The 27748-nt window shown below is 39.6% G+C and overlaps 1 protein-coding gene across 1 annotated transcript in view; it reads left to right on the top strand.

Annotated features, from left to right (window-relative positions):
- Positions 1 to 27748, top strand: part of PHLPP1 (PH domain and leucine rich repeat protein phosphatase 1) — a gene marked incomplete at both ends in the record, with an annotated part of 193472 nt that overhangs the window by 128934 nt on the left and 36790 nt on the right. The window contains 5 exons of the mRNA XM_084252709.1: positions 16558 to 16704; positions 17304 to 17534; positions 22731 to 22933; positions 24870 to 24930; positions 27367 to 27462. Coding sequence (XP_084108835.1) covers positions 16558 to 16704; positions 17304 to 17534; positions 22731 to 22933; positions 24870 to 24930; positions 27367 to 27462 — 738 coding nt within the window. The remainder of the gene's footprint in view (positions 1 to 16557; positions 16705 to 17303; positions 17535 to 22730; positions 22934 to 24869; positions 24931 to 27366; positions 27463 to 27748) is intronic.

The raw sequence follows: 27748 nt of genomic DNA on the forward strand, positions 1-27748 counted from the left end.
AGGGTTGAGCAGCAATAAAAAGCACTTCCCTGCATAATCAAGGCCATTTTAAAGACAAAACTGGTATTGTACATTGCTTTAAAAGAATGTTTGCTGTGATTCCCTGGCAGAGAATAACAAAAAAGAAAAGCCGGACAGTTTGGCGCTGCGTTGAGTTAGTTACACAAGCAGCGAGAATGACCGCGAAACACTCGTGTTTCTTGGAGCTCCTGGTGCTGTGACTGGAAGCCTCAGGAGACTCTCAAATGTAGGCCTTTCTGTGACCTATGTATTGACATTAATATTTGGACCGACACTGCTGTAATAGTTACTATGATTTTATGCTGAAAGATTGCATCAGTTTTTAAGGTTTGAGATGATTTTGAAGTATTTTTGCATATTTCATGGAAATGTAGACTTCTGTACTTTTATTACAGAACATCAAGAACTTTCCCCTACTCTAACCCTAGTGTTTTAGAACAGAAAGGGGAATTGGAATCCATGCCAACCAGTGCTCTCATCTTAGAGATGAAGTAGATAAAGATGTTAAATGTCAAATTCAGGTCAATGGTTACTCCCTGGGGGGTTTTCGGGGGGATGGGATTAGGTTTTCCTATTGGGAAAATGGCTTCAACTATATTTGTAATTTCTTTTAAAGAAATTAAAGGTATGTATGGTAGAAATGTTAACATTTGAGAAAGCCAGATAGTGGCTATTAGATGGTTATTACTTCTTCATTTTCCTTGAGTATTTCATAATCAGAAACTAAAACCTAAATGAAAAGAAAGTCAAAATGCTTCTAATTTTATAGGGAAATATGATGCTTCCAAAGAGCCAGCATTCGTGGACTAAGTAAATAATTTCACAGATGGAAGGCTATTTGGGGCGATGCCTAGTACGGTAGTTTTTCCAGAGGCCCTTGATTAGCGTCCTCCACCCCCATGTCTGTTGATTCTATGTCTGTAAATGGCTTTTCAGCCCATCCTCCTTTCTCTCTGCTCCCCAGCCCTCCACACCACCCCTCAGTCGTTGCCCGCGCCGCGCCCCCCCCCCCCATCAGGGCGCACTCCTGGGAGCTTTGAGGAGCTGTGTTCACTTTCCCATCTCAATTCACCTTCTATGTTTTTCTTGCCTGTGGTCTGATATATTTCTTGGATTTTATTTTGCTTTGTAATTTAAAAAAAAATTAAAACTTTTTCCTTTACTGAATTTTTTCAATTTTAATAAGCAGAAGGACCAATAAGATATAGAGGCCTGGGACTGTAGCCCATCCCTACACCCAGTCCTGTTCCCTAGGCAACCACTTTTGAGTCTTTGGGCTCTTTATAGTATTTTCCTCTCCCTCTGCTTTTCCCTTTCCTTCAACACACACACACACACACACACACACACACACTCTGCTGTAAATGTTTTCATTAATTGATACGGTATGTTGTCCTGATTCTGTGGAAGATGCCGAGTTAGCTCTTTTGCACTGGCCACGCTCCTCTGCCCCACAACACAGGCACAGCCCCTGACTCCCCAGCCTCTCAGTGTACAGGCGTCCATTTTTGGCTCAGTCAGCATCGCGGGCTGACGTTATTGTGCGCATGAAGCTGAGGTTCACAGCTCAGGCTCTTAGGTGTGGCGCTAGCTGGACATCAGCAGCCTCTTTTCACACGGTGGTTCTCTTTCCCTCCAGTGTGCCTCAGCTTTCTGACAGATTCTGACTCTTTGCCACACCTTTTTCTTGAACTCTCCTGCCCTCCAGGAAGCAGTGGAGGTCCTTGCTACACAGCTGTTGTCCCGGGATCCCCTGTCATCATTTTCCTGCTAATTGGCCGTGATCCCTCCTGTGTTGGACCCCTGCTTTTCCTGCCTCATCTCTTCTTTCTTGGTTTACTCCCTCTTATTAAGTATTTTAAAATAAATGTCTCCTAGATTCTTTCTTAGGCAGGGAACGTGGGAGACAAATTTGTTGTGTACTTTCTATATCTGAAAATGTTTTTTCTCTTATGATGGGTACTTTGGCTTTTCTGAATAGGAAGGAATTTTTCTAAAATAATGTTTTCTAATCCTCAGAATTTTGAAGCTGGTCCACCATTATTTTCTAGCTTCTGCGGTTACTATTTAAAAAGTACTATACTATTCTACTTCTTTTTAAGGTGAGCTTTAAAAAAACACCAGAGGGCCTCCCTGGCGGGGCAGGGGTTAGTCTCAGTGGTGTTATCAGGAGTTCAATCCCTGGCCAGGGAGCAGCCCACATGGCGTAGCAGACCTCTCCTGTCTCCCCGCTGCGCCCCTCTGCAGTGTGTTTGAACTAGTCCGTCTGTTCTGCTCCCCACTCACTCTGTCCTCTCACCCACCGCATTAGTTTGTCAGGACTTCATTGTTTATTCTCTAGTGCTCCAGTTTCCTCTTTCTATTTAATGCCCTCCTTCTTGATGGGTTTTTTTCTACTTTACCTTTCCGAATGTCTGCTGTCTTTATTTTTCAAGCGCTCTTTCTTGTGTATGATATGTGTTTCAAAGTTTGTGTGTGTTTTAATCAAAAGATATTTTTTCCCCATGGGTATTTTCTCTTTCTGAGGAAATACATACATTTATTATTTGTTTGTTCATCCATTTGTTTAAAGTGACAGATGTTGAAATTTTATACTACAACAAAAGGTTTCTGGTTTTGCCCTGTTGCTTTGAGCACGGAGGAGGTAGGCCAAGGGAATTTGGCTTATAGGGTGGGAGTAACTGATTAAGATACTGTTGTGTTGCTCTTTGTAAAAAAAAAAAAAAAAGCCTCTAAACCAATTTCTTTTTTAACACCTGCTACTGTGAGATATTTGTCTCCCACCCCCTGTTATCCAAGAGAGATTTTGTTGCTAAGTTTTTGATTTTCTTCAAAATAAAATCGGAATCTTTTCACCATTCTCCAAACACACCTTGCGTTGTCTTGCCGCTCACGGGATGTGCGGCCTGTCTTCCTTTTCGCTTTTCGCTGCCCACCCTTCCTGGCTGACCCAGTGAACCCTTCCCACCCATTGCAGCATATTTGTAATTACTTTTGATTTTTTTGAAGCTGCTGGTTATTTCATGTGACCTTTTACTGTCCTGAATTGTTAGCTTTCTGTGACTTATTTATTATACATTTTATAATCAACATTTGAAACATCTAAAATTGCCATCTATACAAAGTCCGTGAGAGTACAGATGGCGTTTCTTCATCTGTGCGCTCCCTCCCCCTTCAGTGTAAACGTATAACATGTGTGTATATATTGAGCAGCTCCCTTAGTAAATATTTGTTGCATTGTTCTTCCCACCATTAAGAATAATGAAAAGTAAAAAGTGAAAAGACTGTAAAAGTCCCAGACAGCATCCAAAACATGGTTTGAACAGTGGAACCCTTTTGCATAATTTGTGCTCAAGGCGCCTATGTCAAGGGCACAGAACTCCCTTATAGTGGTGGTTGGCCAGTCACATGCATCGCATATTATCTAGAGATCAATTTCAGGGAACTTAGGTGATAATGGGTGCTCCTGAGTCTTCAAGGCTGTGATATAAAATGAGTATAATGTAACCTAAAATAAGGTAAAGAGTACCTTTGGGTCATGGAAAAGTAAATTAAATACTTGGGAAAGAAATGATTTGAGCTCTGATTAGGTGTCAGATTTGTTTTAACTGAAAGGAACAAGGGGGAGGTGAGGACTTAAAAGCAGCGGGAGAGAAGCAATGAGGTTGAGTTGGGTGTGCAAGTATGTGGGTGTGCTGGAATGACAGTTACGGAGGAATAAGCATTGAGAGACTCATAATTATGCCTGGCACTTATCAAGTACCTTTCTTCTTAGAAAGCTGCATTTTCTACATTTTTACTCCCCATGGAGTGGAAAACAAATGACCTTATTTTCCACCCTGTTCTTTTGGGATTCTTGGCATTCCAGAGCTTATTCATGTTCATTCCTACCCTTCCCAAAAGTTCAGATCTCCAGGTATTTGTTGAGAGATTTAAATTTTTCTTTTGATTAATAGTTCCTGGAAACTCACTTTCAATTCATTATCATAGTGGAATCAGTAGTAGCTTACTAAAATATTTTTTGCGACTCATTTGCCAGTCTGAGACTGCAGTACTTAGAAATTTCAGCTTCTTTGAAAAATCTAGGCCACATTAGAAAATATTACAAGCAAACAAGAGCTGCCAGTGGCTGAGGACAGCTATCGCTGATGTGTTCTCATCAGCTCAAGTGCTGTTCAGGGCTCGAGTTAACCTTGGGAAGGAATTTCCACCGCTGGGATTTGGGCTGAGGCTTGCCAAATGGCTAAGGAATTTCATAGACAGTACGAAATGCCCCTCTTATAGTTAACTATTCCCAACCTTGGGCGCGCCTGTCTCATACAGCTTTGCTTTTCAGATGGGATTTTGATCCTCTTGGGAAGTTTTCTGTTTCATGAGACCCCCATTTCCTTCCCTGATCATTGGCTCACAGGAGAACGCCTTGACCCCATGTTGGGGCGCTGGCGTTGGGGGGCCCTTGGTCTTCCTCTTGGCATCGGCTCCCAGCCTCGGTCCTCTCAATAACAGCTTATTTTCATCTCCCCTCACAGAACGCATTTGGAAGTGGAAGCTGAGAAAGAAACAAAAGATTTATGTACCAGCCAGGCTGTATTAAATTGCAGTTGCCCTGTTGAAGTTGTGGGGCACTTTACGATGTTCTCTAAGGTTTCCCGCCTAAATAATAAGGGAGGAGAATCTTCAGAAGCCTGGGCTTGATTCCAGCGAGGCTGTTGTGCTCTGGCCAACTCGTTCTTCTGTTTGTTTTAGTTGAGCTCTTTGCTGTAGTCTTTCAAGTTTTACTTAACTCTGAAAGTTTAATGTTGTACCTAGTATGTATAGATTTTTGCAGTTCTGAGTGGGAACTAACTTTTAACCCCACAGCTCTCAGGCGAAGTAAGCGTGACGTGAGAGGGCCAACAGATGCCTCCTTTGTAGTTGGTGGGGGTGAAGTGTCATCATAACTTAAGACTTGGAAACTTGAGTACCAAGGACTTGTGAAGTAACTTTGGTGTCGTGTGAGGATGACGATGGAGACCCAGATACCCCCCCCCCCCCACTGCCTCCTGTCAGAGAGACACGGCTGACTCTGGAACTCCTAAAACACACACACATAACTTGAAAACTAAAGGACCTGCAAAGGTTTCTGTTTTTCCTAAGAGTGCCTGTGATTTTGATCTTGCTCTCCATAGTACTGGAGCCTTGAGTGGGAGGAGTCACACGCTGTTGTCATGTCCCATGGGTGTGTGAGGAGGAGGATGCGCAGGCAGGAAATTTGTCAGTGGCCTTTCAAATTAGGGCCCACCCTTGCCTCCCTGGTGATGTCTTTGGGACTTATAATTAATAAGAGGACCTTAGGGAAAGTCTGACTTTCCAAATAGTTGTTCTTTTCTCAAGTTTCAAAATTTCTGTCCCACAAAGAGACATGTATTTGGGGGACTGTGGGTAGGGCAGGAGGAAGCACAATAAAGGAAGAGGAAATGTCATCTGATTTATGTGATACTTAAATCTATGCATCCTACAATAGATTATTTCACTTGCTGACTCAGGATTTTTCATAGGTAAATAGTAGTGTCTTCCTTTGGGATTCCAGGCACTCTGAATAGTTTTGAAGCATCCTCTACAACCACAGAGGTTCTTTCTGGAACTTAACAATAGAGTTTGCTTACTGTTTCCCAAGTGCACCCCACAGTTTTTGCCCTGCAAGTCAGTGTTTCTAAAAATAGGATTCATGAAACGACTATATCAGAATCACCTGGAGTGTTTACTGGAAACAGAGATGCCTGGTCTTTATCCCAGGCCTGCTGAATCAGAAACTCTGGAGACAGTGCCCGTGAATCTGCATTTCAGACAATGCATGCTAGTTTGAGAGCAGTCAGCGTTCCCTCTTCCATTCCCCATCTGCCTGTTGAACTCTTGTCCATGTCCCTTAGATGAAAGCGAGTTTTCTCTTTTGTAAACACTCTTGGTACTTTTTTTCCTGTAGGTTTTCATCTTCTGCTTTATATTATAGCAGCTTTGCTTCCAAGAGTTTTGAGTTCCTGGAGGATGAAAACCATGCCAAGTTCACATTTGTATGTGTCATACACCTTTGTACTTAATAAGAACTCATAAATGTTTAGTGAATGAATAGTTCAGCCCTAGGATCAGACTTTTATTATACCTAGTAAACTTGTGAGTGTTGAATTTTTTTCTACTTAGCTCCCAAATATGCCTGGTCCATTTGTTAGGTGAGCTAACCTGCTTATGTCTAAGCACATTTCCCTGCCTTAGTTACTCTCCTGGGCTTTCTCCCTTAGTAATCTGATATCCTTGCTAGAGATGTTATCTGGTTTCATTTCTATATATCCTTGTTTGACTTGACTGGAATTTTATCCAAGAACACTGTGTGGGTTTTCTCTCCTTTGCTATCCTGTTTCCCACCTTTTACAGAAATCATCTCTTTATATTTTTGTTATTTGTGCCTCTAGTGTGGTGTTTAATATTAAACATCTCTTGGATAGTATTGAGATTAAACTGGCTAACCAGGGGTAAATCTGTTAGTCAGGAAATGAGAGAATTGTAGTCATGGATAAATTGAGTAAAGAAGCCATTCAGAAGAGAGCTATGTTTTAGCTATAACATAACCTTCTTATCTCTTTTTGACAATTAGTTTACCAGTTAATAAAGGAGGAACAAAACGACAGATTATTTTGCTTATGACTCATTGTTTTCATGAATATAGTTGTGCAGGGTCACTGTAGTCTGCTGTTTCCACATAACTGTCTTGAGATTTGGAGTGGTTTCACATATGAGATACTTACTGGGCCCAGCGACCCTGCAGGACCGCTTCCGCCTTCCTGTGGGCAAGAGTTCTGTCTTGTGGACTGTTATATCCATAGGGCTAACCTTACCAAGGGTTAACTTTACACAAATTCGGTGACCAGTTATTGCCTCCTGTTTGAATAATTTTATAAGAGGGATTAAAATAAAAATCTCATTTGAGGAAATACTTTCACAGCAATATGTCTATAAGTGATCTCTATTTCCTTGACTATTGTTTTGGAAAAATGATGCCTATGTCGTAGCTTCGGTGTAGTTATCTGCTTTTTATCATCTGCAGCATTTCCATAGAAGTTTTACTCAAATCCTTTTGTGCCTGTAAATTTTCATTTTTATCCAAGTAAAATTTATATGTGTTTATTTTTGTTTTATAGTCATAAGAGGTGACATGCCTGCTGCGCTTGTATGGGGAGTCACTTGTGGTGATTAGGATTAGGGTGGGATAGTTTCTATTTATTTGAGCTCAAGTGCTGAAAGGACTGTGCACACCTGCCCTGGGAGCCTCCCGGAAGGCCCTGCAGGTGCTCACTGGGAATGGGGCTGCGGGACTGCCTAACCTTGGAGCAGAACGTGTGTAAGATCATGTGGGTTCATTTCAGGAGCTGTAAAGGAGCCATGGGGGGAAAGCACTGCACCAAGAAACAAGTCACTGAAGAGAGTTCACTTACAGGGCAGTAAAGTTTGGGGTGTGGAGGGTAGGGTGAGTGCTGAAGGCGTTGAGTCATTCCTTCAGAAGGGTAGATGTTCCCAGCAACTCTGCAGCAGGCCTAGTGATTAAAATCTTTCTCATGCCACTGCAACCACAGACAAGGCCAAGAGGAACATGGGGCCAAAGACACTCTTTCCCTCTGCATCTGGGGGCAAGCTCTGAAGCCTTCTGCAAATTGGTTTTGCTTTCATATATAACTATTGCAGCATGTAGAGGTTGCCCTATGTCATGCCTTGATTAAGGCAGAAATATTAAAACAGAGTGGTAGGGTTAAGTTCACAAGTCAGTAAAACCTTCACTAGAGGAATCAAAGTTTGGGTGGAAATTTCTCACTGATGTCTCTCTCTCACTCAGTGACTTACCTAATGTTTCTTGAGAGAAAGTGCACTCAATACACATTTTTAGAAAGCTTTTGATACCCTTCCTAAGATTTGTTAGTCTAAAGAGAAAAGTTAACACTGTCAAACTAATCATTTTTCAAAGCATTCTGCTGCCTCAAAGCCACAAGATGGGCTTTTAGGAAGAACAAAAACACAGGCACTTGATTTCATAAATTCTCTTAGATAAAAAGGAAAGAGACACAAAGTACATATAACTTGTTTTTACCCAAGCTTTTCTTTTTGTTTCATTTCAATAGCACTTAACTTTCTCTCTTCATTCTCTCTTCACTTAACATATGAAATTTATTTAAATTGAATGGATATTGAAAAGGGTGCTTTATATTTAATAAATGGTGTTGGCATAATTAGCCACCAGAAAAAAAAAATAGTTTGAACTCTATTTAACATTGCATATAAAAAAAAAATCTAAATGTAAAAATTTGTACCTCTCAGGATAGAATAAGAGGATCTTCTCAAACAATATGAAAAACATGCAGTCCACAAGGAAAAATACTGCTAAGTTTAAGCTCATAAAAATTTACAAATTGGGGCCTCCCCGGTGGTGCAGCGGTTGAGCGCTGGGTTGCGAAGCTGCCTGCAGCCTCTGCAGCACCGGTTCGATCCCCGGCTGCCCCCCGGCCACCAGAGGAGGGTCCCACATGGCGCGCAGACCTCTCCTGCCGCCCGCTGCTCCCCTCAGCAGTGTGCTTCGGTCCTTCTGCCTGCTCTGCTCCCTGCTCTGGCTCTGGTGAATTCTCTCACCCTCCCGCACTTCTGACTGTACCCAGTGCTTGTATAAATAAATAAAAATAAATCTTTAAAAAAAAAAAATTTACAAATTGGTGTGTGGCAAAGGTCACTGTAAGAGAGTGGGGAAAAAAAACGAGGTGGTGGGCCGAACTGTCGGTATGTGCAGCTGAGTGTGCCGGTGTCTGGGAGTGAATGATGAACAACCCTTCAGAAAAATGAGCAGAGGGTGTGAGAGCATTTCCAAAAAGATAGGCAAATACTGCTCTCGCTTCACAGAAAGGTGAATTTTACTGAGACTTAGAAATTGAAATGACCTGATCCCATTTCTGGCCCGTCAGACTAGCAGCAGTGGGAAGGTGGCTCTCAAGGCTGTGGGAAGGAGCCCTTCCTGCTTGGCTCACAGGAGGTATGAATATCTACTGCTTTTTGGCAAATTTGCAGTATATATTAAAATTTAAATCATATGTTCTTGAACCTATCAGTTACACTTTTAGAAGTATGGGTTTATAGTCCCTTATCCAAAACTCGGAGCCGTTTGTGTGTCAGATTTTGGGCATGTTCAGATGATTGAAGATGACACGGTACAGACACTGTGTGTTACAGAATACTCCCACAGGCTCGGGATAGCACTTTTCATGAGCAAACACATTTCTGTTTCTAAGCACAAGCAATGAATATTCACATCAGTTCAGTCAGCTTTTGCTACCACACGGATCAATGAAAAAAATTTGCATTTTAAGTGACTTTCGGATTTCAGAATTAAGAATGAGGCAGTGAGCACCAATAAGTACTTCTAAATAAAACCATGGATGCACAAGCAGATATGCTGACTTATTTCTAGCAAAAATAAAAATGCTGGGAATACTGCTAGGGTCCACCAGCAGAGGGGCAGAATAAGTCGTGGTGCATTGTACCCTTGTGTATTAAGCAGCTTCGATTTTTATGTACTGACTTAGAATGATAAATTGTTTTTATTAGGTTAGAAAACAAATCATAGAAGGCAATGTGTGTGATGTATTTAATCCCACTCAAAAAGTAAGGAGGGGGGGTAATCTTCTGCTTAGGCATGTATGTGTTTTATAAGGAGGAAGAGCTTGGAAGGATATTTACCAAACACTGGACACTGGTTATTTTCAAAGAATGGGATTTGGAAGGAAGCAGGAGAGACTGTTGACATCCTCTTAATGAGCTTTTATAGTTTGACTTAATAAAATGAACATATTATTTTGGTAATCAAATAAAAGCATTCTTTCTCTTGAAAGCTAACTCAGTGAGTATTACAGAGCTCAGTCAGCCTGGCAGCTCTCCTCCAAGATACAGCCGCTCTGAGCCATTAGGGAACCTGCTTTTCCATAATTAATGGAAAGCAGGGACTCCACCGCGAGCTAGACTTACAGCTCCAGACTCTAGCAGGTTCTTCATTACTGAATATTGAAGCCTAATAATTTCCAAAGTGTATTAGCATGTCCCCCCACGGGGTAAAAAAACAAGTTAAGCATAGGCTGTTACTATGAAACAGAAATTGAATCACCTGGGGAATCTTTTTTTAATTGACCCACTTGTGGTGAATAATAACTCCAGAAAATAATATTGATTTTTCTGTTAGACTCATTGAGTCAATCAAATCAGTGGCCTTTACATGAATATGATGTGTGGCCCTCTTTTAAGCACAGCTGACTTATGTTTAAAAATAGTACTGTTACCCATACTGTTATTTTATTTCACAATCAACTTTTTTCCTATTTTGTTCTTAGTTCCTAGAAGCAAATTACTAAAGATTTAGATGGACCTAAACCAAATCAGTTTATGTCTCCAAATAGTCATCTTGCTATGTATGTAGTTTCATTTCCTAAGTATATACAGAGAGAACTTCGTAGATAAATTTCTGAATATGAGTAGGTTGAATAAATGCTGACAAAGGACAAAAGATAAAGTTGTGATCCTGACACAGCGGCCCAGGTGGGAGATGGGTGCTTAAGGGTACGTGAGATTTGGCAGCATTTGGGTGTTTAATTTTTTCAAATTTCATATCATAAAACGTGGGCTTTTTCTTTCTTTCCCTTGGAAAACATGAGTTCACTTCATTTTCTGAGGAGCCCCTTCCCCTAAATGGTTTTCTGGAGGTCAGATGAAATAAGCTTGAGGAACTGTGGTCGATCTGCTTTATAACCTATGTATCTACCTAGTATAGGTAGGGAAATTGGAATCATGATTCTAATGCATTTTAACCCTTCGGTTTATTGTAAAAACCTAATCTCTCTTCCCTTTTGTAGAGTTAAATAATTTGCTGAAGGGAGTAATTTGAAAGTTTTTACTTCAAAATTTACTGGCTGAGGAAATCCACTTAAAGCTAGGTGCAGACTAATACGTCAGCTTGGTGTGCTGAGGTCTGTGTTAAAAGCTCTACAAGTGCAGGGATGAAATTTGTGTTTGCCTGTTCCCCCCCATAGCAGTTGGTTGTTTTGTTTTTTTTTAAAGATTTATTTGTTTTTATGCATAGAAGTACTGGGGTGTAGACCAGCGGTGCAGGGGGTGGCGGGGTTATGTAAGAGGATTCACCAGAGACAGAGTGGGGAGCAGAACAGGCAGATCTACTGAAAGACACTGCTGAGGGGAGCAGCGGGGAGACAGGAGAAGTCTGCTGTGCCATGTGGGTCACCTCCCTGGCCAGAGATCGAACTCAGGCCTTAGTGGTGATAGCGCTGTGACTTAATATGGATACCACCAGGGAGGCCCCCCAATAGCAGTTTTAGGGTGTGTTTTCTTCCTGTTTTGCTGTTGGTTTGTTATAGCTGGAAGTATGAGAGAGAAAGGAAGATGTAAGAACACTAATAGATCAAAACCCTGTGTTCAGTACATGTTGTGTCCAGATACAATATGGTCATTACTATACTTTTATAATATAAATACAATCAGAGCTGCAAGTGAAGAAAGTGTGGTCTCACAGTGGTGTTACCAGGGTTCCTACCATCCTTTCCCTGTACTCACTTGTGACGACCTTCCATCACCTCAAGGCCCCCAGCCTTTGCCAACAATCATGCTCCTTGGTATGTGGCCCTTGGGATACCTATTTTTAAAGAATCTTCAAGCTTACTTTGTAAATACACAAAATAGGAAAACAAAATTGGAGTTTTCTGTCTCGTTAGATGGACAATTGTGTTTCGTTGGTTGTACTTTTATGTGACACGTGGTCTTATAAAACAAAATGTGTCTTGGGGTTTTGGTTTAAATTGGGTCTGATCCTAAATGCCCACAGTATTAGTTGCCAGTTGCTGAGTGTAGTAATGTACCACGTTTACTTCATTTTAAGAATTAACTAAAGATGACTTTTTCTATTAGGCTCTGGATAAATATTGTCTTGATTTCATTCCCTTACTCTGAGCTCTATTATAGAGCAGATGGACGTGAGTTATATCTCTTCCCCTAAAGCATATAGCTTGCCCTGGAAAGTAAAAGCAGTCTTTTCAGTTTGTTGGGTTATTTGGGGAGCTCTGGGCTGTGCCTGAGTGGGTTTGAATATAAGTGGACATGGTGTTGAAAATACTCATTGTTCTCCATTGCCAACAATGCCACCCTCACTTGGGGATGAGGGTGAATATGAGTGCTTTTAATACACTACTCCAAAGTCATTCTTTGACCTGTGACTTAGGAGTACTAGTAACTGATACCTACTTATATGCTGAACTCTGTAATAAAAGGTAAGAAGAGCGAGCAGGAGGAATGAGAGGTAGTATAGATGTAGAAAGGAAGATACATTGTTATTTACAATGGTCACAGGTTCTCTAAGTCTTTTGTAGTATCTGTGAGTGTGGGAAATGAAAAAATGACTTCAAAGGCTCCTTCTACTCTCAGTTTTGATAACTGAGAACTACGGAAGATGCATCCACTTTTAAGTAACTTTCTTTAGCCTTGGCAGTCTGTGTGTGTACACAGCTAACAGATGTTTTAAAAAAACAAACCACAGAGTTTCTTGACCTTTTTAACTTATAAAGCATCAAAAAGAATCATCCCTTGTTATAGGAGACAGATTTCTGGTCTCTTCTAACAGTATGCTGTCACCTTGCTTTCTCCTCTGAATTCCTTTTGAGTAAAAGTAAAAGCAAGAGAGGTCATTCACTCCCCATATTGATCTCTTATCTCCCTCTGAACTTAAACACTGCCTCCAGGTATCTGTTTCACCCATTTTTTAGATTCCAGACAAGTGGACTCTAGGTGGGCCTACTTCTTTATCTTTCTCTGAAGGGTTTTGGGTTGGCAGATGTCCTTAATCTGACTGCTTCCCACATCTATAAAGAAAAAGTGGAACTCTTAGAAGGCTAAGGATTTGAGTTTCCAAAACAGATGAGTTTTAATGTGTTCTGGTCCAGAACTGGAGTTGTCAGACACAATTCATGCTTTGTTTGCTAAACAAGTCTGCTGAACACTGTGTTCTTCTCTGGAAGAACTTGGGGGATGGTCTGTATGCAGGGAGGAATTTAAAGGAGATGGAGAGAGAATATGATGAGAGGGATCAAGAGAAATTTAGGATACTTATAAATCTGAATTAACCCTTAAAATATGTAGGTTTTGGGTGAGTATAAATGAACATCCCAAACCATATATCTAAATATTTAAGTTAGACTCACACTGACAAACTGTTAAAATTCACTTAAATTGCTTCTTCTACCTTGACAAATATACTTTTATAATAATCTGCAAGTATAGGTGCAAATTTAGAATCTTCAAGCTCCTTGGGATTCTGCCACTGAATGTGGCAGCATGGGATAGGGTAGGAGGGAGGTGACTCAGTGGCCAAAATCTTTTCCCAGATCTGGCTCCATCCCTCCCCATGCAGGGGTGTGGGTGCATATACCTATGGGAGGAAAGTCACAGGGAAGAATCCCACACAAGTCCAGACAGCAGGTTTCATGTCATTTGAAAGCATTTCTGCAATAGAAACATAATGGGAGCTCCAGAAGTAATTCAAAATTTTCAGCTAGCCCCATTCGAGAAAATAAAAGGAATTGTAAAATTTATTTTGATAATAAAGCTTACCCAATTGAAGCTATCAAAATTACCAGTTTTAAATAATTATTGAGACAATTTCATGCTTTTTTTTTTTTTTTTGTAACTAAGTCTGAAATTCAATGTGTATAGAGACCATATCAATTTGCACTAATCCTATTCAGTGCTTGGTAGCCTGGCTGGGGCTAGTGGTATCTTACAACAGTAGCACAGCTCTATGGGAAGGGGGTCCAGGCTCTTGTTCAGTTGGGGGTGCTTGGCCCCTGGGACTGAGAGCAGTTTTCTTTACCATAAGGTCTGGCAGTGTTTTTATAATTGAATTGGTGCAGAATAATTGCACCTCTTTGTATTTAGAGTTGTGTGTATACGTATGTGTGTGTGTGTGTGTGTGTGTGATTAATAGGGGTACTTGTCTATTTTTCTTTATTTTCTTCCATTTAATCTTGTCAACTGCCTTTTACTCATTCAACTCACTGTTGTGTTCCCTTGTTGTCAGGAGTGGTGGAACTTAGTAAATAATGTTGCATAGATAAATAAGCCTTTTTTTGTCCCTGTTATTGATAAATGCTTTTCTAAAAACCAGTGCTTCTATTTTCTATCTTGAGTAATTACAGGAATTGTGATCCTTCCTTTCTCCACTTTCTTGAAAGTCTTTATACTCTGGTGGATAATGTCTACTAGGTCCATTTCTTTCCTAGATGAACTTTTTGTTACTGGTAAAAACTCTTAAAAAAAAAATTGTCCCCAGGTGAATCACCTTTCTTGCTGGTTATGGGTCCAGCCAGCCACTCTCATGAATGCAAACTAAAGGGGCTTTCGTGCAGCAAAAAAGAAAAAAATAGTGATTCTAACCAACAGGGAGAGGGAGAACTGCAGAGTAGAGGGAGAAGGTGTGGTTACCCGCTGATGGCTCGGGTAGAGTTGCAGCTGTGGAAGCTGGCAGGGTGCGGCCGAGGCCTGCTGCAGCTGAGGTCTGGGGCTCCGCCACCTCCGTTCTTGTTGTTGTTTGGACTTAAAACAGCAGTTTCAACTATTTCAAGATGGGGTTACCTGATTCCGAAGAAAAATTTCAGAGCACCTCGTTAAATTTGAATTTTAGAAAAACAACCTAACTTTTAAAAGTTTAATTGTCTCCTGTGCAATATTTGTGTCATACTTTCACTAAAAATTTACCCGTTTACCTGAAATTCACTTTAACTGATGTGTCCTGTATTTTACCTGACAACCCTACTTCCAGCCTCCTTTGTCATCTTAAAAATTGAGGACCCTAAGCAGCTTTGGTAGATTCGATGTACTGATACTTAATGTATTAGAAATTTTAAGCAGAAATATTTTAACATATTAACTCATTTAGAAAAACAATAAATCCATTTGTGGTAGCATACTTTTTTGTGAAAAATAACTTCTAAAGCAAAAAAATAGCTAGTTGTTTTATATTTTTGCAAATCTTTTAATATTTGGCTTAATTTAAAAATAATAGATCCTGTAATTCTAGTTTGTGTTATATAGATCATGGATAATCAGAATTAAGGAGAAGTATTTTTTGTTAGAAGAAGGCCTAATGAGTCAATTTGTGAAATATAAAACAAAAATAATTATTCAGGCTTAGCTGCAATTCCTTCTGAAATCATTTTTTTAAAAACTTGAAACGCTATAGGTCTATACTCCACCATCCAAGAAAACACCTTTTATAGAAAGCCAAGGTAAGACTTTCAGAGCCTGTCAAGTAGACACATTGCAGGCTTTCTATTTAGAATAAACTTTATGTCGCTATTTGGAATAAATTTTAACATTTTTTTATTGTAGAATTTAATGTCACATGACAGGTTCTTTTAAATGCTCAGTAGATTTAACTGGACTTACTTTAGGATGTATGTGTCTGTTCCGAGCATAGTGTATGCTGGCATTTAGGCGTGGACACTTTCTCAATGAATTAGTGTAGTGCAGTAACTTAACTGACTTGAATCTCATAAAGGTTGGCAGTGCACAAAGGAGTAAAGCTGACTTCTTTAATTACTTGGACAGCTGAGAAAAGAGTCATCAACAAAAATTTCACAGGAAGAAGTGCTGGTCTGGGATAAAGATGTTCCATTTTGAACTGGAAATGTTGCAGGTAGCACAGGAGAGACGAAATGGCGTGTGGATGTTTTCTAACCCATGAACAAGAAAGTGATCACCAAGGACAATGTGGAGGAAAAAAGGGGATGCACCGAAAAACAGATCTATGAAGAATATTTATCTCTGGGGTGGAAAAGAGCTGACCCAAAGGAAGGAAACACAGGGGGAGATGTTTAGAGAGAACTAGGAAGAGGCACAGTGAAGAAAATGCCATGGAAGTGATGGAGAAGAGTTTTCTTAGGGGATGTGGTTTGCAGTGTCAAGTATAGATTAAAATTGAGGAATGATGATTGCTTCTTAAATGTGGAACCATAAAATCCTGGGTACCTTAGAGAGTGTAGTTTTGACAAATTGTTACATTTTTATAATTTCAGGTTTGAATTTGAAATTTGAGACAAGTGAAGCAGAAAAGTTTTTAGCTCCTCTGGGATAGCAAATATTCAGAAGAGCTAGATCTACCTTTTGTTCTTTCGCCTACCTTGCCCTTAGCACTCGTAGGCCCCTTAATTAAGCTTGCTGAGTGGGGGAAGCTGAAAAACTACTCCCCAGAACTCACTTCCTCTAGTATTCAACTTATTTTAGAATGACAGTTTTGTTTGTTTTTCACTTGGTGTTTATATTTCGGGTACAACACTAGCCTAAGATCAGAAGTTCTGCTGCCCACTTTCTCCTCAGCTGGACTAGGAGGTTGGGCTGAATTGTCTCTAGGGCTGTGCTGAAATTATGTGTTGGTGTTCATGTGTGACAGCTGTCCTTTCTTTCCTTTTGTTGTAATAGGTTCAGCAAGTTGAAGAGTCTTAACCTTTCCAATAATCACTTAGGGGACTTCCCATTAGCAGTCTGCAGTATCCCCACGCTGACGGAGCTGAACGTGTCCTGCAACGCCCTGGGAGCCGTCCCGCCAGCCGTGGGCGTCATGCACAAGTGAGTACAGAAGCCCCCCCAGGGAAGTGGCTCTGGAGACTCAGCCACTTGACACTAGTTCCCTTGTTACATTAGTCTCATAAGTGTTGGCCTCAAGTAGAGAAATCAAGCTCTTTGTAGTCTGTGTAGGGTTCCTTTGTGGGCTTTCACACTCTCTAAAATCTTATCAGAAATTAAAATATCTTTGTTCTGAACTGAAGATCCTTACGGATGAGCATGACTAAACATGGGGGGGACAGTTATACTCTCATTTCTGAGTTACACTGAATCCTAAGGCAAAAGTAAACAATTTTTTTTTTTAATAGCAGTGAAAGATGGGTATTTTGGCTAGTTCAGATTGCAGTTAGCTCACTTTGTTCCTATTTATGCCTATCCAAGTTGGGGAAATTAGTCATAATTTTTGTTTTCAGTAAAAGATTAAGATGTTTATCTCTGGTCTTACCTCCCTGGTGCATTACTACCTCAGGCCCTTATGCATTTTACAAGGGATAGTATATTGTTTAATAATAAATATGATCTGTATTTGTGGAACATATATGTTGATAATAGGATGTCAAATTTACCTGTTCTCTTTATAATTCTTCTGTTTTCTTTAATAGCTTACAAACATTTTTGTTGGATGGAAACTTTCTCCGGGCCCTTCCTGCTGAGTTGGAGAACATGCATCAGCTTAGTTATCTTGGTCTTTCTTTCAATGAATTCACTGACATTCCAGAGGTATTGGAGAAATTGACTGCTGTGGATAAACTCTGTATGAGTGGAAACTGTATGGAGACCCTTAGGCTCCAGGCTTTAAGAAAAATGCCTCACATTAAACATGTGGATCTAAGGTAACTATTTTTAAGAAATACGTTCCATTCGAGTGGTTGGCTGGTGTTTTCGGGGGTAGGTTACGGCCCTTCGGTGATACTCTCCTGCCGAGATCTGGTTAGTTGTAGTTAGGCCTGATTTTCTGTTTCTGCCCAGCAGAAGGGACAGTGAGCAACTGTAGAGTTTGCACATATCTGAAACTTGTTTAAAAACCATTTTCATATGTGTTAAGGCCTTAATTTGTTTTATAAGTTTGAATCAAGTTTTAATTTGCTTTAATCAATAGGCCCATCAATTCAGAGAGCTATTTAAGGTGAATGAACCATATATTAGAGAACGAAATAGATATTTTTCTCTCTTTAATCTTCTTTTCTGTGGCTTGAGGCAGTTGACATCATCCCATTTTTTTTCCTTCCTTGGATTTTCCAATTTAATGTAATATACTCCTTAGATTAAATATTTATATATTTGTTGAATTCATTTCTCAGATGACTCTGCCCTTAGTTTACTGAACTTTGCAAATATATAAAATTCATAATCTCTTGTCAATCTCAGGTCTGGCTAGCACATCTACTCTCACCCCTCCCAGGAGCAGGTAACCTGCATTTTGATCACGTCACACTGAGTTCACACTGGAAGGCACTGTCTCAGGCTTGTGAAAGCAGAGATGTTCAGTAATCATCCCTTCCTAAGAAGGGTTCCGTGTTGGTTTCAAATGCATAAAGAACCATACAGGACACTATTCTAGATTTCTCTTTGTTAAGGAAAAACTGGTACCTGTTGTGGGCTTCAGTTCCTGCAAAGCAGCCTGTGGAGCTTAGGCCTTAATACTAACTTGCCTCATTTTATGCTTTTCAACCATTAGTCCTGAGTTGATGACTACTTACTAGCCACATTAAATCTGGGAAGAGAGGTTTTAATGTGTGTGCAGTTGTGTTCTCGCTTACAGATTACAGTTAATAACATACCCTAATTCATAGTCTTTTAGAATGAATTGAGTTAAACACTTCACACTCTCAGTAAATGTTATGTTTTTTATTGTTACCTGATTGAAGACTTCTGCTCCTGGCACCTGTTCAGCCAGCAGTGTTGGCATCTTTTCATCTCTCTGTCAAAGGTGGTTCTTTCCTCGATTTACTACCCATTTTCTTCTTCATTGATAACCCCAGATCCTCACTCAGGTCTGTCTGGTTCATCTGGTCAAGTGGCATCATCCTTTTCTCCCCTTCTTTCCACATGGTTTGGCTGGGGAAACTCATTCATTCTACTCTCACAAAGAACTGCTAGACTTCACCACTCTTCAGACTAAAGCAATCGAGCCTTTCACACCTGGGAAGTGTTTGCAATTTGCAGACCTCCAATCTTAATTCAGGGGTACGAATGGTTATAATTTATCTGACTTTGAAAACTTTTTGGATGTGACAGGTCAGGGAACTAGTTTGTCTTGTTAACTTTCTTCCTAAAATGTTTACATTTGCCTCTGAGTGAGTCACTTGGATTTCGAGAACCTTATCATTCCAAAATTTAAGCCCTACCTTATTCATTCACCTCACTGTGGACAGTGGGTCATACAGACCTCAGGTAACAAGGATAAGATGAATTCTGATTTACCTGGTATAAGAAGACATTCTTTTATTGATCTGAATTAGCTTACATATAGATCACTCTGCTGTATCTAGAAGTAACTTCTTACTAACAGCTTTTTAAACTCCTCAGAGATTTAGTACTGGAGTCTTTTTAGATGCAATCACTTGTAGGGTATTTATATGTGGGAGTAGACCTCAGACACACTGTGCATGTTGATTAAGTGAGTAGACTGCTGTTCCACTCCACCCACCGAGCTGGGCAAAGTCCGGTCAGATCCGCTTCTCTGTCCAGAGTGTGGCTGTCGCCCACGTCTCTCTCTTCGGTCACTTCTCTCCCTCTTTCTTGCCGTTCTCAGGGACCTTTGTCATTCACCTTTCATCTCCATTGATGAGTGTCCTGCGGGCTTTCCCATTTCTCTCCTTGGGACTAGGTCCGCTCAGCTGCAAGCTGGCTGAGTGCACTTTGGTTTTCCCTGGGGACGCACTTAATGAAATACATGTAAAACAGTTTAATTTCTTTTAATTTAGCCAGTCTTCCAAATTCCTATTTCCAGTATTGCTTTATTGGCTTATCCAGACACAAACTTTTGACGATTTCAAATCTACCACCAGATTCTGTTGTGCTTCTCTCACACTGATTTTTCCCTTTGTGCCTTCCTCATCCTTCTCATTACTACTGCTGTCTCCCAGTGAGCCATCTGCTTCTGTTTGTGCCTCACAAGCAAGCAGTCTTGCTCAGAGCCTTCAAGTCTTTAGTTCCAGGTATTCAACCTATCCTCTCTGGTGTCACCCCACCAGGCTGTGGCTCCCTTGAGGATGAGGCTCATCCTCAGAGCCACTCAAAGTTTTGCCCTCCAATCCATGCTGGCAAGCCAATTATTGGCTACTTTCCACCAATGAGATACACGTGCACACACACACACTTGCACACGCACACACACCCTAGAGACTGAGTATTTTGGAAACTTAGAGTGGTTTGACATTGCCACAACATCCAGGGAGACTCGTCTGAGTGTACACGGAGTAGACTGTGTTGGAGAGCTTGCACAGGGAGCCCCCTGTGGTGTGAGCTGTGTGCTGGACATGTGCCATGTGACCACACACTGTTCTGTGATGGATTGTAAGTTTAGGAAATAGGTCTCCACCATAGCTAATTTGGGAAGCACCACTCTTATTCATCCTTAGACCTGTTAGGATGTTAGCACTTAGTGTTAGCACTTAGTAGGTACAGTACTTGATAAGTATTAACTCACCCACTCTGCAGCCATATTCTCACTCCTCTCACTCCACGCTGACTCCTGAGTGTACGAATGACTTCATACACTCACTGCATGAAATTTCCTGCTGCTTCTCCTGTTAGCGCCTGTCAGGTTTGCCAGCCCTCAGGAGTTAAGTAACTTGCTTCCTCTCCTGTAGCACTTTTTGAATCATTCTATTTCACACATTATTTATGGCACTTACCACGTACTGGTAGCCTTTATACTTCATATTTTACAGCACATGTGATTTCCCTCACTAAATTACTGAACTGAGTGACAAACATGGTAAGATACTGTGTTTTAGTCATCACTTATGGACACAAAGCTGCAACTCCTCTTCACCATAGCGTTTCCCTGTTGGTGAAGCACCAGCACGTACATTCATTCGATTTCTCAGCTGCCTTACAGTGCTGAAAGTGTGAGCCCCATTTTACAGATTAGAATTAACAAGAACTTGGGTGACTGGCTCAAAGTCATAGGTGCAAAATATTGAGCAGCCACTAGAACTAGAAAATAATGATCTTACTGCCCATCCACACATAGAAACTTGCTCAATGAGTATTTATGAAATAAATAAAATGGTTCAGCCAGCTGAGGGGAATATTGGATGGAATTTAAAAGTTCATCCTAAATAGTTAACATTATTGTGTGAAACTATATTTTTATATTTGAGTCCTGATGGGACTTGACAAGTTAAATTGAAGAGTGGAAATGTGCACTTCCCTGTCACTATAGATTTTTCTTTTGTCTCCTCATTCAACCAGTCTTTTAATTATTTTAGTGTTAATACAATGAAGTTGTTGGGGAACTGTTTCAAGTGGGGATAATAATGGTGCCACATCTTGAAGGTAATTTAAAGGGTAGATTAGGGAGAACATGGGGCTTTTTTTCAATCCCTGTGGTTTATTGTATCCAAAATAAGATTTGCCTTTCTGTGTACATAGTCTGGTAATGTAGTGAGCATTTGGAAATAGGCAAATTACTAGGTTGAGGCCAATTTTTTAATCTTGCAACCCAAAATAAATAAGTAGTAAAATACAATCCTTGGGGACGTTTGAAGTGGCCACATGCTGGCAGATGAGCCCTGGCCATTTGCGGTCTGTCAGCCATCCTTGCGTCACAGCAGCCTGATAGTCTGTTGTTAATAATTCGGTTAGGGTAACTTTACTTTTTCAGAGGGCAGGTGTTTACTACAAAGACCTATTAGTGTTTTTCTAAGCCCCAACCTTCGCATTAAAGCTCTTCTCACCAAGTGCATGATTTTAGCAGTCTGCTGACTTTGTCACGAGAAATGAGAAGTCGAGGGCTTTATTATTGTTTGTAAAGGACTTGGTATAGAGCAGCTCAGATAGGTGGTTCTCAAAGTGCGGTTTCACCAGTTTTCCCCTGTGCCCTGTTCTGTCCTGGACGTGGTGATCCCCATCAGCGTCCTGCACGTGATGGTTTCTCAGTGAATCCCAGATGTCAGATTTCGGTATTTTCTGCAGCTAGTCCTTTCAAGGAATACTTTAAAGCTGGAGATCATTTCGGTAATTGTTCCTTGACTATGAACCAGCATTCCTATTTCTGGTGCATATGTGAGTCCCTTTTTCCGCCCCCAGATTCACCTAGTTCTGTCCTATACGGCTGCTCACTCATTCTCTTTCTTTTCTTCAATATTCACTGAAGTTGAGTTCTAGATTTTGTTTCCTGTGTTCTTTTAGTCAAATTCTTTGGAAATAAATAAATGGATTTTTTCCCTCTTGAATTAAGGTATTGAACATCAATGTATGTGTACTTTTCTTCCAGCCTTAGGGATCTAAATTATGTTTCAGAATATATTATCAGAGTTAGGACTTCATGAGTTACAGCTAAAAATAAGCAGAAAATCTGGCCAGGTCAGCAAGACCAGATGCTGAAATTAAAGAAATTGTGACTAACTATACTATAGTGAGACATGAGTCCTCTTCCTTGGACCGCGCCATATTAGGGTGTGGCCATTTATTTATAGCATTGCATTTAATTATATATATATATGTATGCATGTATATATATACATGTATATATCTGTATATAAATATATAAAATTTTACACCTTCAGGGATACCACAAAGGAAGAGCCTTAGTCATTTAATGAGATCTCTTCCTCAGAGCTGGGAATCTTGATAGTTCTGAAAAAGGAAGAGGTCATGTGGGCACATGTTTGTTAAAGTGAAGCTTTCAATTCTCTGCAATTCGAATACTGCACAAATATTTATTACAAGTTAAACAAATGACTATCAAGTACTTTATGTGCAGTGTAGTCCATGAGTTCTAGAAGATGAGGGATTTTTATTTTATTTTGTTTTATTGCAATCCTATTTATATCTATGTATGTCCTTTCTCCCTCAAGACTGAACATAATTCGGAAGCTTGAAGCGGATGAAGTGGACTTTCTCCAGCATGTCACTCAACTTGATTTGCGTGACAATAAGCTTAGTGATCTAGATGCTATGATTTTCAACAACATCGAAGTTTTGCACTGTGAGAGGAATCAACTGGTGACATTGAACATCTGTGGCTATTTCCTAAAAGCGCTCTATGCCTCTTCTAATGGTACGGAACAGAGACCACATCCAAGTTTCCCTTTTGTTGCAAGAATTGACTCAGCGCCATCATCTCTGCCTCACTTGGATTTTTCTTTCCTCAAATTTAGTGAAATAAGTATCAACCTTTGCTAAGCTAAAAATCATAAGAGAATGCTGGGCTGGTACTTAAAGGGATCAAAAGAGAAGATTATATATTTCATAACTTGTGTTTCTCATGTTGTGATATTTAGATAAGTTATGCCCATTTTTGATTTGGCTCCTCTGCTTAAAGGAGGTAAGGAATGAACTGTGTCTTTGGCTGCCTTGCTAAGATAGTAAATCTGGAGCCTTGCCTTAATATTGGAGAGTGAAAGTGAAAGGAATAACTGTTTTGAATTCCATTCAGGGTCTCAAATTTCATGCTTTGTTAACAAAGGAACTCACATTAGGAGAAGCCTGAATTTTACACCTTCAGGGATACCACAAAGGAAGAGCCTTAGTCATTTAATGAGATCTCTTCCTCAGAACTGGGAAATCTTGGTAGTTCTAAAAAAAGATGTCATTCATACGGGCACATGTTTGTTAAAGTGAAGCTTTCACTTCTCTGCAATCAGAATACTGCACAAATATTTATTACAAGTTAAACAAATGCTTATCAAGTACTCTGTGCAGTGTAGTCTGTGAGTTCTAGAAGATGAGGGATTTTTATTTCATTTTATTTTATTGAGGTAACATCAGTTTACAAAGTTGTTTGTGTTTTAGTAGTATAGGATCTCCCCCATCAGATGTTATAACTATATTGCACCCACCACCAAGGCATCCATAGTCCATCCCCATAGTCTTCTGTGCTCCCTCACCTTTGTTCTCATGCCCCCTGACCCCCTGAATAAGGGATTTTTTTTTTAATGACTTCACTTTCATGGGGAATCAAGCAAAACCTCAAATAGCTGGAGATCACTGAAGGGTTAAAGGATTTGTATAGCCAGGAGGCATGAAGAAGATGTTGAAAAGAAAATAATTGGAATGTGGTTTGTTTGGCAGATGGGAAAAGAGAGGGAATCATGAACTTATAGGTGGCTGCTAGAGAGTGATAAATAATTCTGGGATGCATGGCCTGGAGTCAGATGGTGAATCTTTGAAGCTAGTATAATAAGCTCTAGAGAACCCGCAGAGCTTCTTACGTGGAGGAGTATCTTAACTGGAAGCGATACTATAGGCTGTTAGCACGAAGGCAGTGTACAGTGTGTATTTATGGAGGACAGACAGGAACCCACGACACTAATCCAGGTTCCTGTAATGGTCTTTGTGTGAACTGATGATTTAAGCCTCATCTTCTTAGAAGTAGTAAGTACTGGAACTAGATGACAAGAGCTGGTACCCAAAGTAGACAAATACCCAGAGTTAGCTGGTATTAGAGGGGCTGACCAGACAGGCACTGTAGCGTGAATTACTTGGTGTCAGAGAAGCAGAAGAAACTGCTCCAAGAAACAAAGTCCTCAATGGATGGTAGCACCACGTTTCATACAGCTTTAAGGAGGAATTTTCAGATTTAAGTAGAGGAAGTCATTTGTGATTCTCAGGAGTGCTGTTTCAGTAGAGTGAAAAAGGCAAAAGCATTTGGTTTTATGGAAGAAACCAGGAAGTTAAACACGGTGTTCATTCAGTTAATTTTTAAGATAAAATTTAGCATGCAGAACAGGAGGAGAGCCACAGGAGGTGGCTGAAAAAGAGGTAGAAAGTAGAATGAATGATTTATTTGAGTCTCTGAATAAGATCTTGTGATAAAATTAGAAGTACTCTGTACTTTCCTGTAGTTTGAAAGTTGAACAAATGGATGTATTGTGCTTCCTCAGCTAAACAAACAATGGAGAATAAAGCACAGTGATGATATTCTACATATAAAAAGAATCTCTGTGTCACTTGAATGGTAATGTTTTTGTGGTTGCCCCCCCCCCATCTCCTAGAACTCGTTCAACTTGATGTTTATCCAGTTCCGAATTTTCTATCCTACGTGGATGTTTCAAGGTAAGAGGCCAAGTCTCGAATACTCTAGAGTCTGCCTGCAAGTCATTAATTCTGTCAGCTTTATGTGTAAAAACTTTTTTTTAATCTATTTGGAAGGTAAGTAGTGTAAGTTAAGTTCAGTAATTTTTAGTTATCCTCTCAAAATGGATGTAAATATCTGTCAGTTAAACTATTACTTTTATATACTGTAGTTTAATCAGAAGAATCAAAGTGTTAGAGTGAGCACCAATCTGAACACCAGCTTTGGCCTTGAAAGATCAGTGAGTGAGAAATGTATGGCTGGAGTGTCCAGGAATTCTTTATATTAACTGTATCTTTAGGTCTGTCCCTGAAATGCTTGAAAAAAAATGCACTCTTCTACATTTCTTTGACTTTTTCCCCCCTATCTCTTTGTTATTGTGTACATACATCCCCTTGCTAAGAACCCTTAGAAATAGTGGCTAAACCTGCTACTGATGTAGGATTTCTCTACAGCCTGCTCATTTTTCCCAGCATCTGTGAATAGACTGACCATCTCACCTTCTTACATAGTCTCTGCTACAGGGTGTTAGGTTTATTCCAGTTTCTACAATGGACTTTTTCCTAAAGGCACAAAGTATGTAATTACACTTTTAAGCTTTAGTGATCTTAGCCCACTAGAATTGAAATTCACTTTGAAGGTAATTTCAAAGGAAATACCCCAAGTTTCCTGAATAACCACAGCACATGGGAACATGGCTCTCCTAAGTGACAGCTGCTAACCCATTTCAGTGTATAAAGTCTGAGATGTTTAATAGTCACCCTGCTTTCTGACCATGGCTGCTGTGTGATTTTTTTCAGGTACAGAAACCGTATTCTCAATCATAGCTATGTAAGGGTATGTCATTTTATTGCAAGAATTGTTAATACATACAAGAATTATTTTACCAGAAATCTATAATTAGAAAGTCCTTTATGATTCATTATTCATGCATTTCCTTCTTAATTCATTGTCAGTTTTGTTTAATGAAATTTGAAGTCAGACATTACCTGATTCAAGTTCCTATTTTTTTTTTTTTTTTTTTGCTGTAAGTCTTAAATGTTATCTTCAATCTTTAAATAAGAACAGTGCAGGAGTGAGGTTTGCTTACCTGGGTGTATATAGATAATATGGAACAGATTTATTTCAGAGAGTTGACATACAGTGAATCTTATTTTCTTTTATTCATAGAATGTAATTGACAATGGCTCCCAAATACTATTCATCTTTTTTTTGTAACTCTCCTGAGCAGACTCTTCACTCTAATGTGCTTTGCCCCCTCCACCTCCCAAAGTATAAATTTTTCTGTGACTCTCCCTTTATGTGAGCTGTACTGTTAGCTGAAAGAACTGAGTTATCATTTATGATAAAGTCACTAGGTCCTCAGTGGTGCTCAAGTTCAAAGGTTCAAGTTTTTATTAATCACTTTAATTGTTATATATTGAGGTACCTTATCCTGAGGAATACTTTCATTCTTCTATCTTAGGGAAATGTTTTAGGGGTTAACTACTACAAAATAGTTATTTATATTAGTCTTTAGCGCTTCACAGCCAGAATGAGATGTACCTATATAGCTGCTAAGCAAAAAATAATGCCATCTTTTCTGTACTTTAATTGAAAACTCGATATAATAACAAAATTAGAAAATAGAATGTTTAAATCACACAAATGCCTTCACCCTAACATCAAAACTATTTTGCTTTTGCTCTAATAAAGTCCCTATCCCAGTTGTCATATATTCATAAAATTGTTCATCTGTTTTTAAAAAATATGGCCATAATATACATGCCTTTTTAGCTCTTTGTGCCTGTTCACATCACATATTTATAAAAGAAGCTAACCATCATGACTGAGGGCACATTCCAATGTAGTAGATTTGTCTGAGAAGTAATTCATTTAATAATTAAAGTCACCATTAGTACCTTTTGGTAATTCTAATCGCCATCTGATGCTAATGTTTTCAATTCATTAACTCCAAGGGTGTGGTCAGTGTACCTTTTCATTGCTGCTATTTTAAAACCATTTCTCACTCTTCATTTATCCACGGCACTGCTTTCATCACACCCGCTACAATTGAGAAGTATTTTAATGTTAGCAGTAAAAATGTAAATTGTGATATAAATCTATGCCACTGGAATATTTGACTTAGCTGGAAGCGTGTGTATATTTTGGTTGTGTTTTTTTCCAATATAAGACATCCTCTCCCTAAATTTGCATGCTTTTAGACTTTTTAGGATAGCAATTATGGGAGCCAGACTCTCTTTTAGACATAAGATATGATGTAACTTTGTCCCTACTTTTTCTTTATTCCTTCTCACAATTTAATGTGCTTGTAGGTTAAAGCGAATGCATATAGCCTTTTGATTTTTGCTCACTGTACTTTGGCATTTTAGGCCTAATTCTAATCAAAGAAAAAAATTGTATTTTCTTGTATTCAGGAATCGCTTAGAAACTGTGCCTGAGTGGGTATGTGAAAGCCGAAAGCTAGAAGTTTTGGATATTGCCCATAATCAGATATGTGAACTTCCTGCACGGTGAGTATTGCAGATCTAGTGAAAGAACCTCAGATTAATAAGCAATTTAAAAATTGCTGTTCCAGAATCTAACTTACAATGAACAGTTAAAGAGTGTTTTAAAGCCTTTTTTTTTTTTAGTATCTTTTACCTCACGTGGTTACAAACTTTCCTCATGCAGTGAAGAGGAGAATAAGGTTTGACTCTCAGCCAGAGTCATGCAGGGGGTGGAACTTGGTGGAAATTTTTAAATGAGCCAAAAGAAATATTTGAATACTAAGGAAGCAATGCATTGGTTCACCTCTGT

This window comes from Talpa europaea (assembly GCF_964194135.1).
Source record: "Talpa europaea genome assembly, chromosome: 13".
Taxonomy (NCBI): Eukaryota; Metazoa; Chordata; class Mammalia; order Eulipotyphla; family Talpidae; genus Talpa; species Talpa europaea.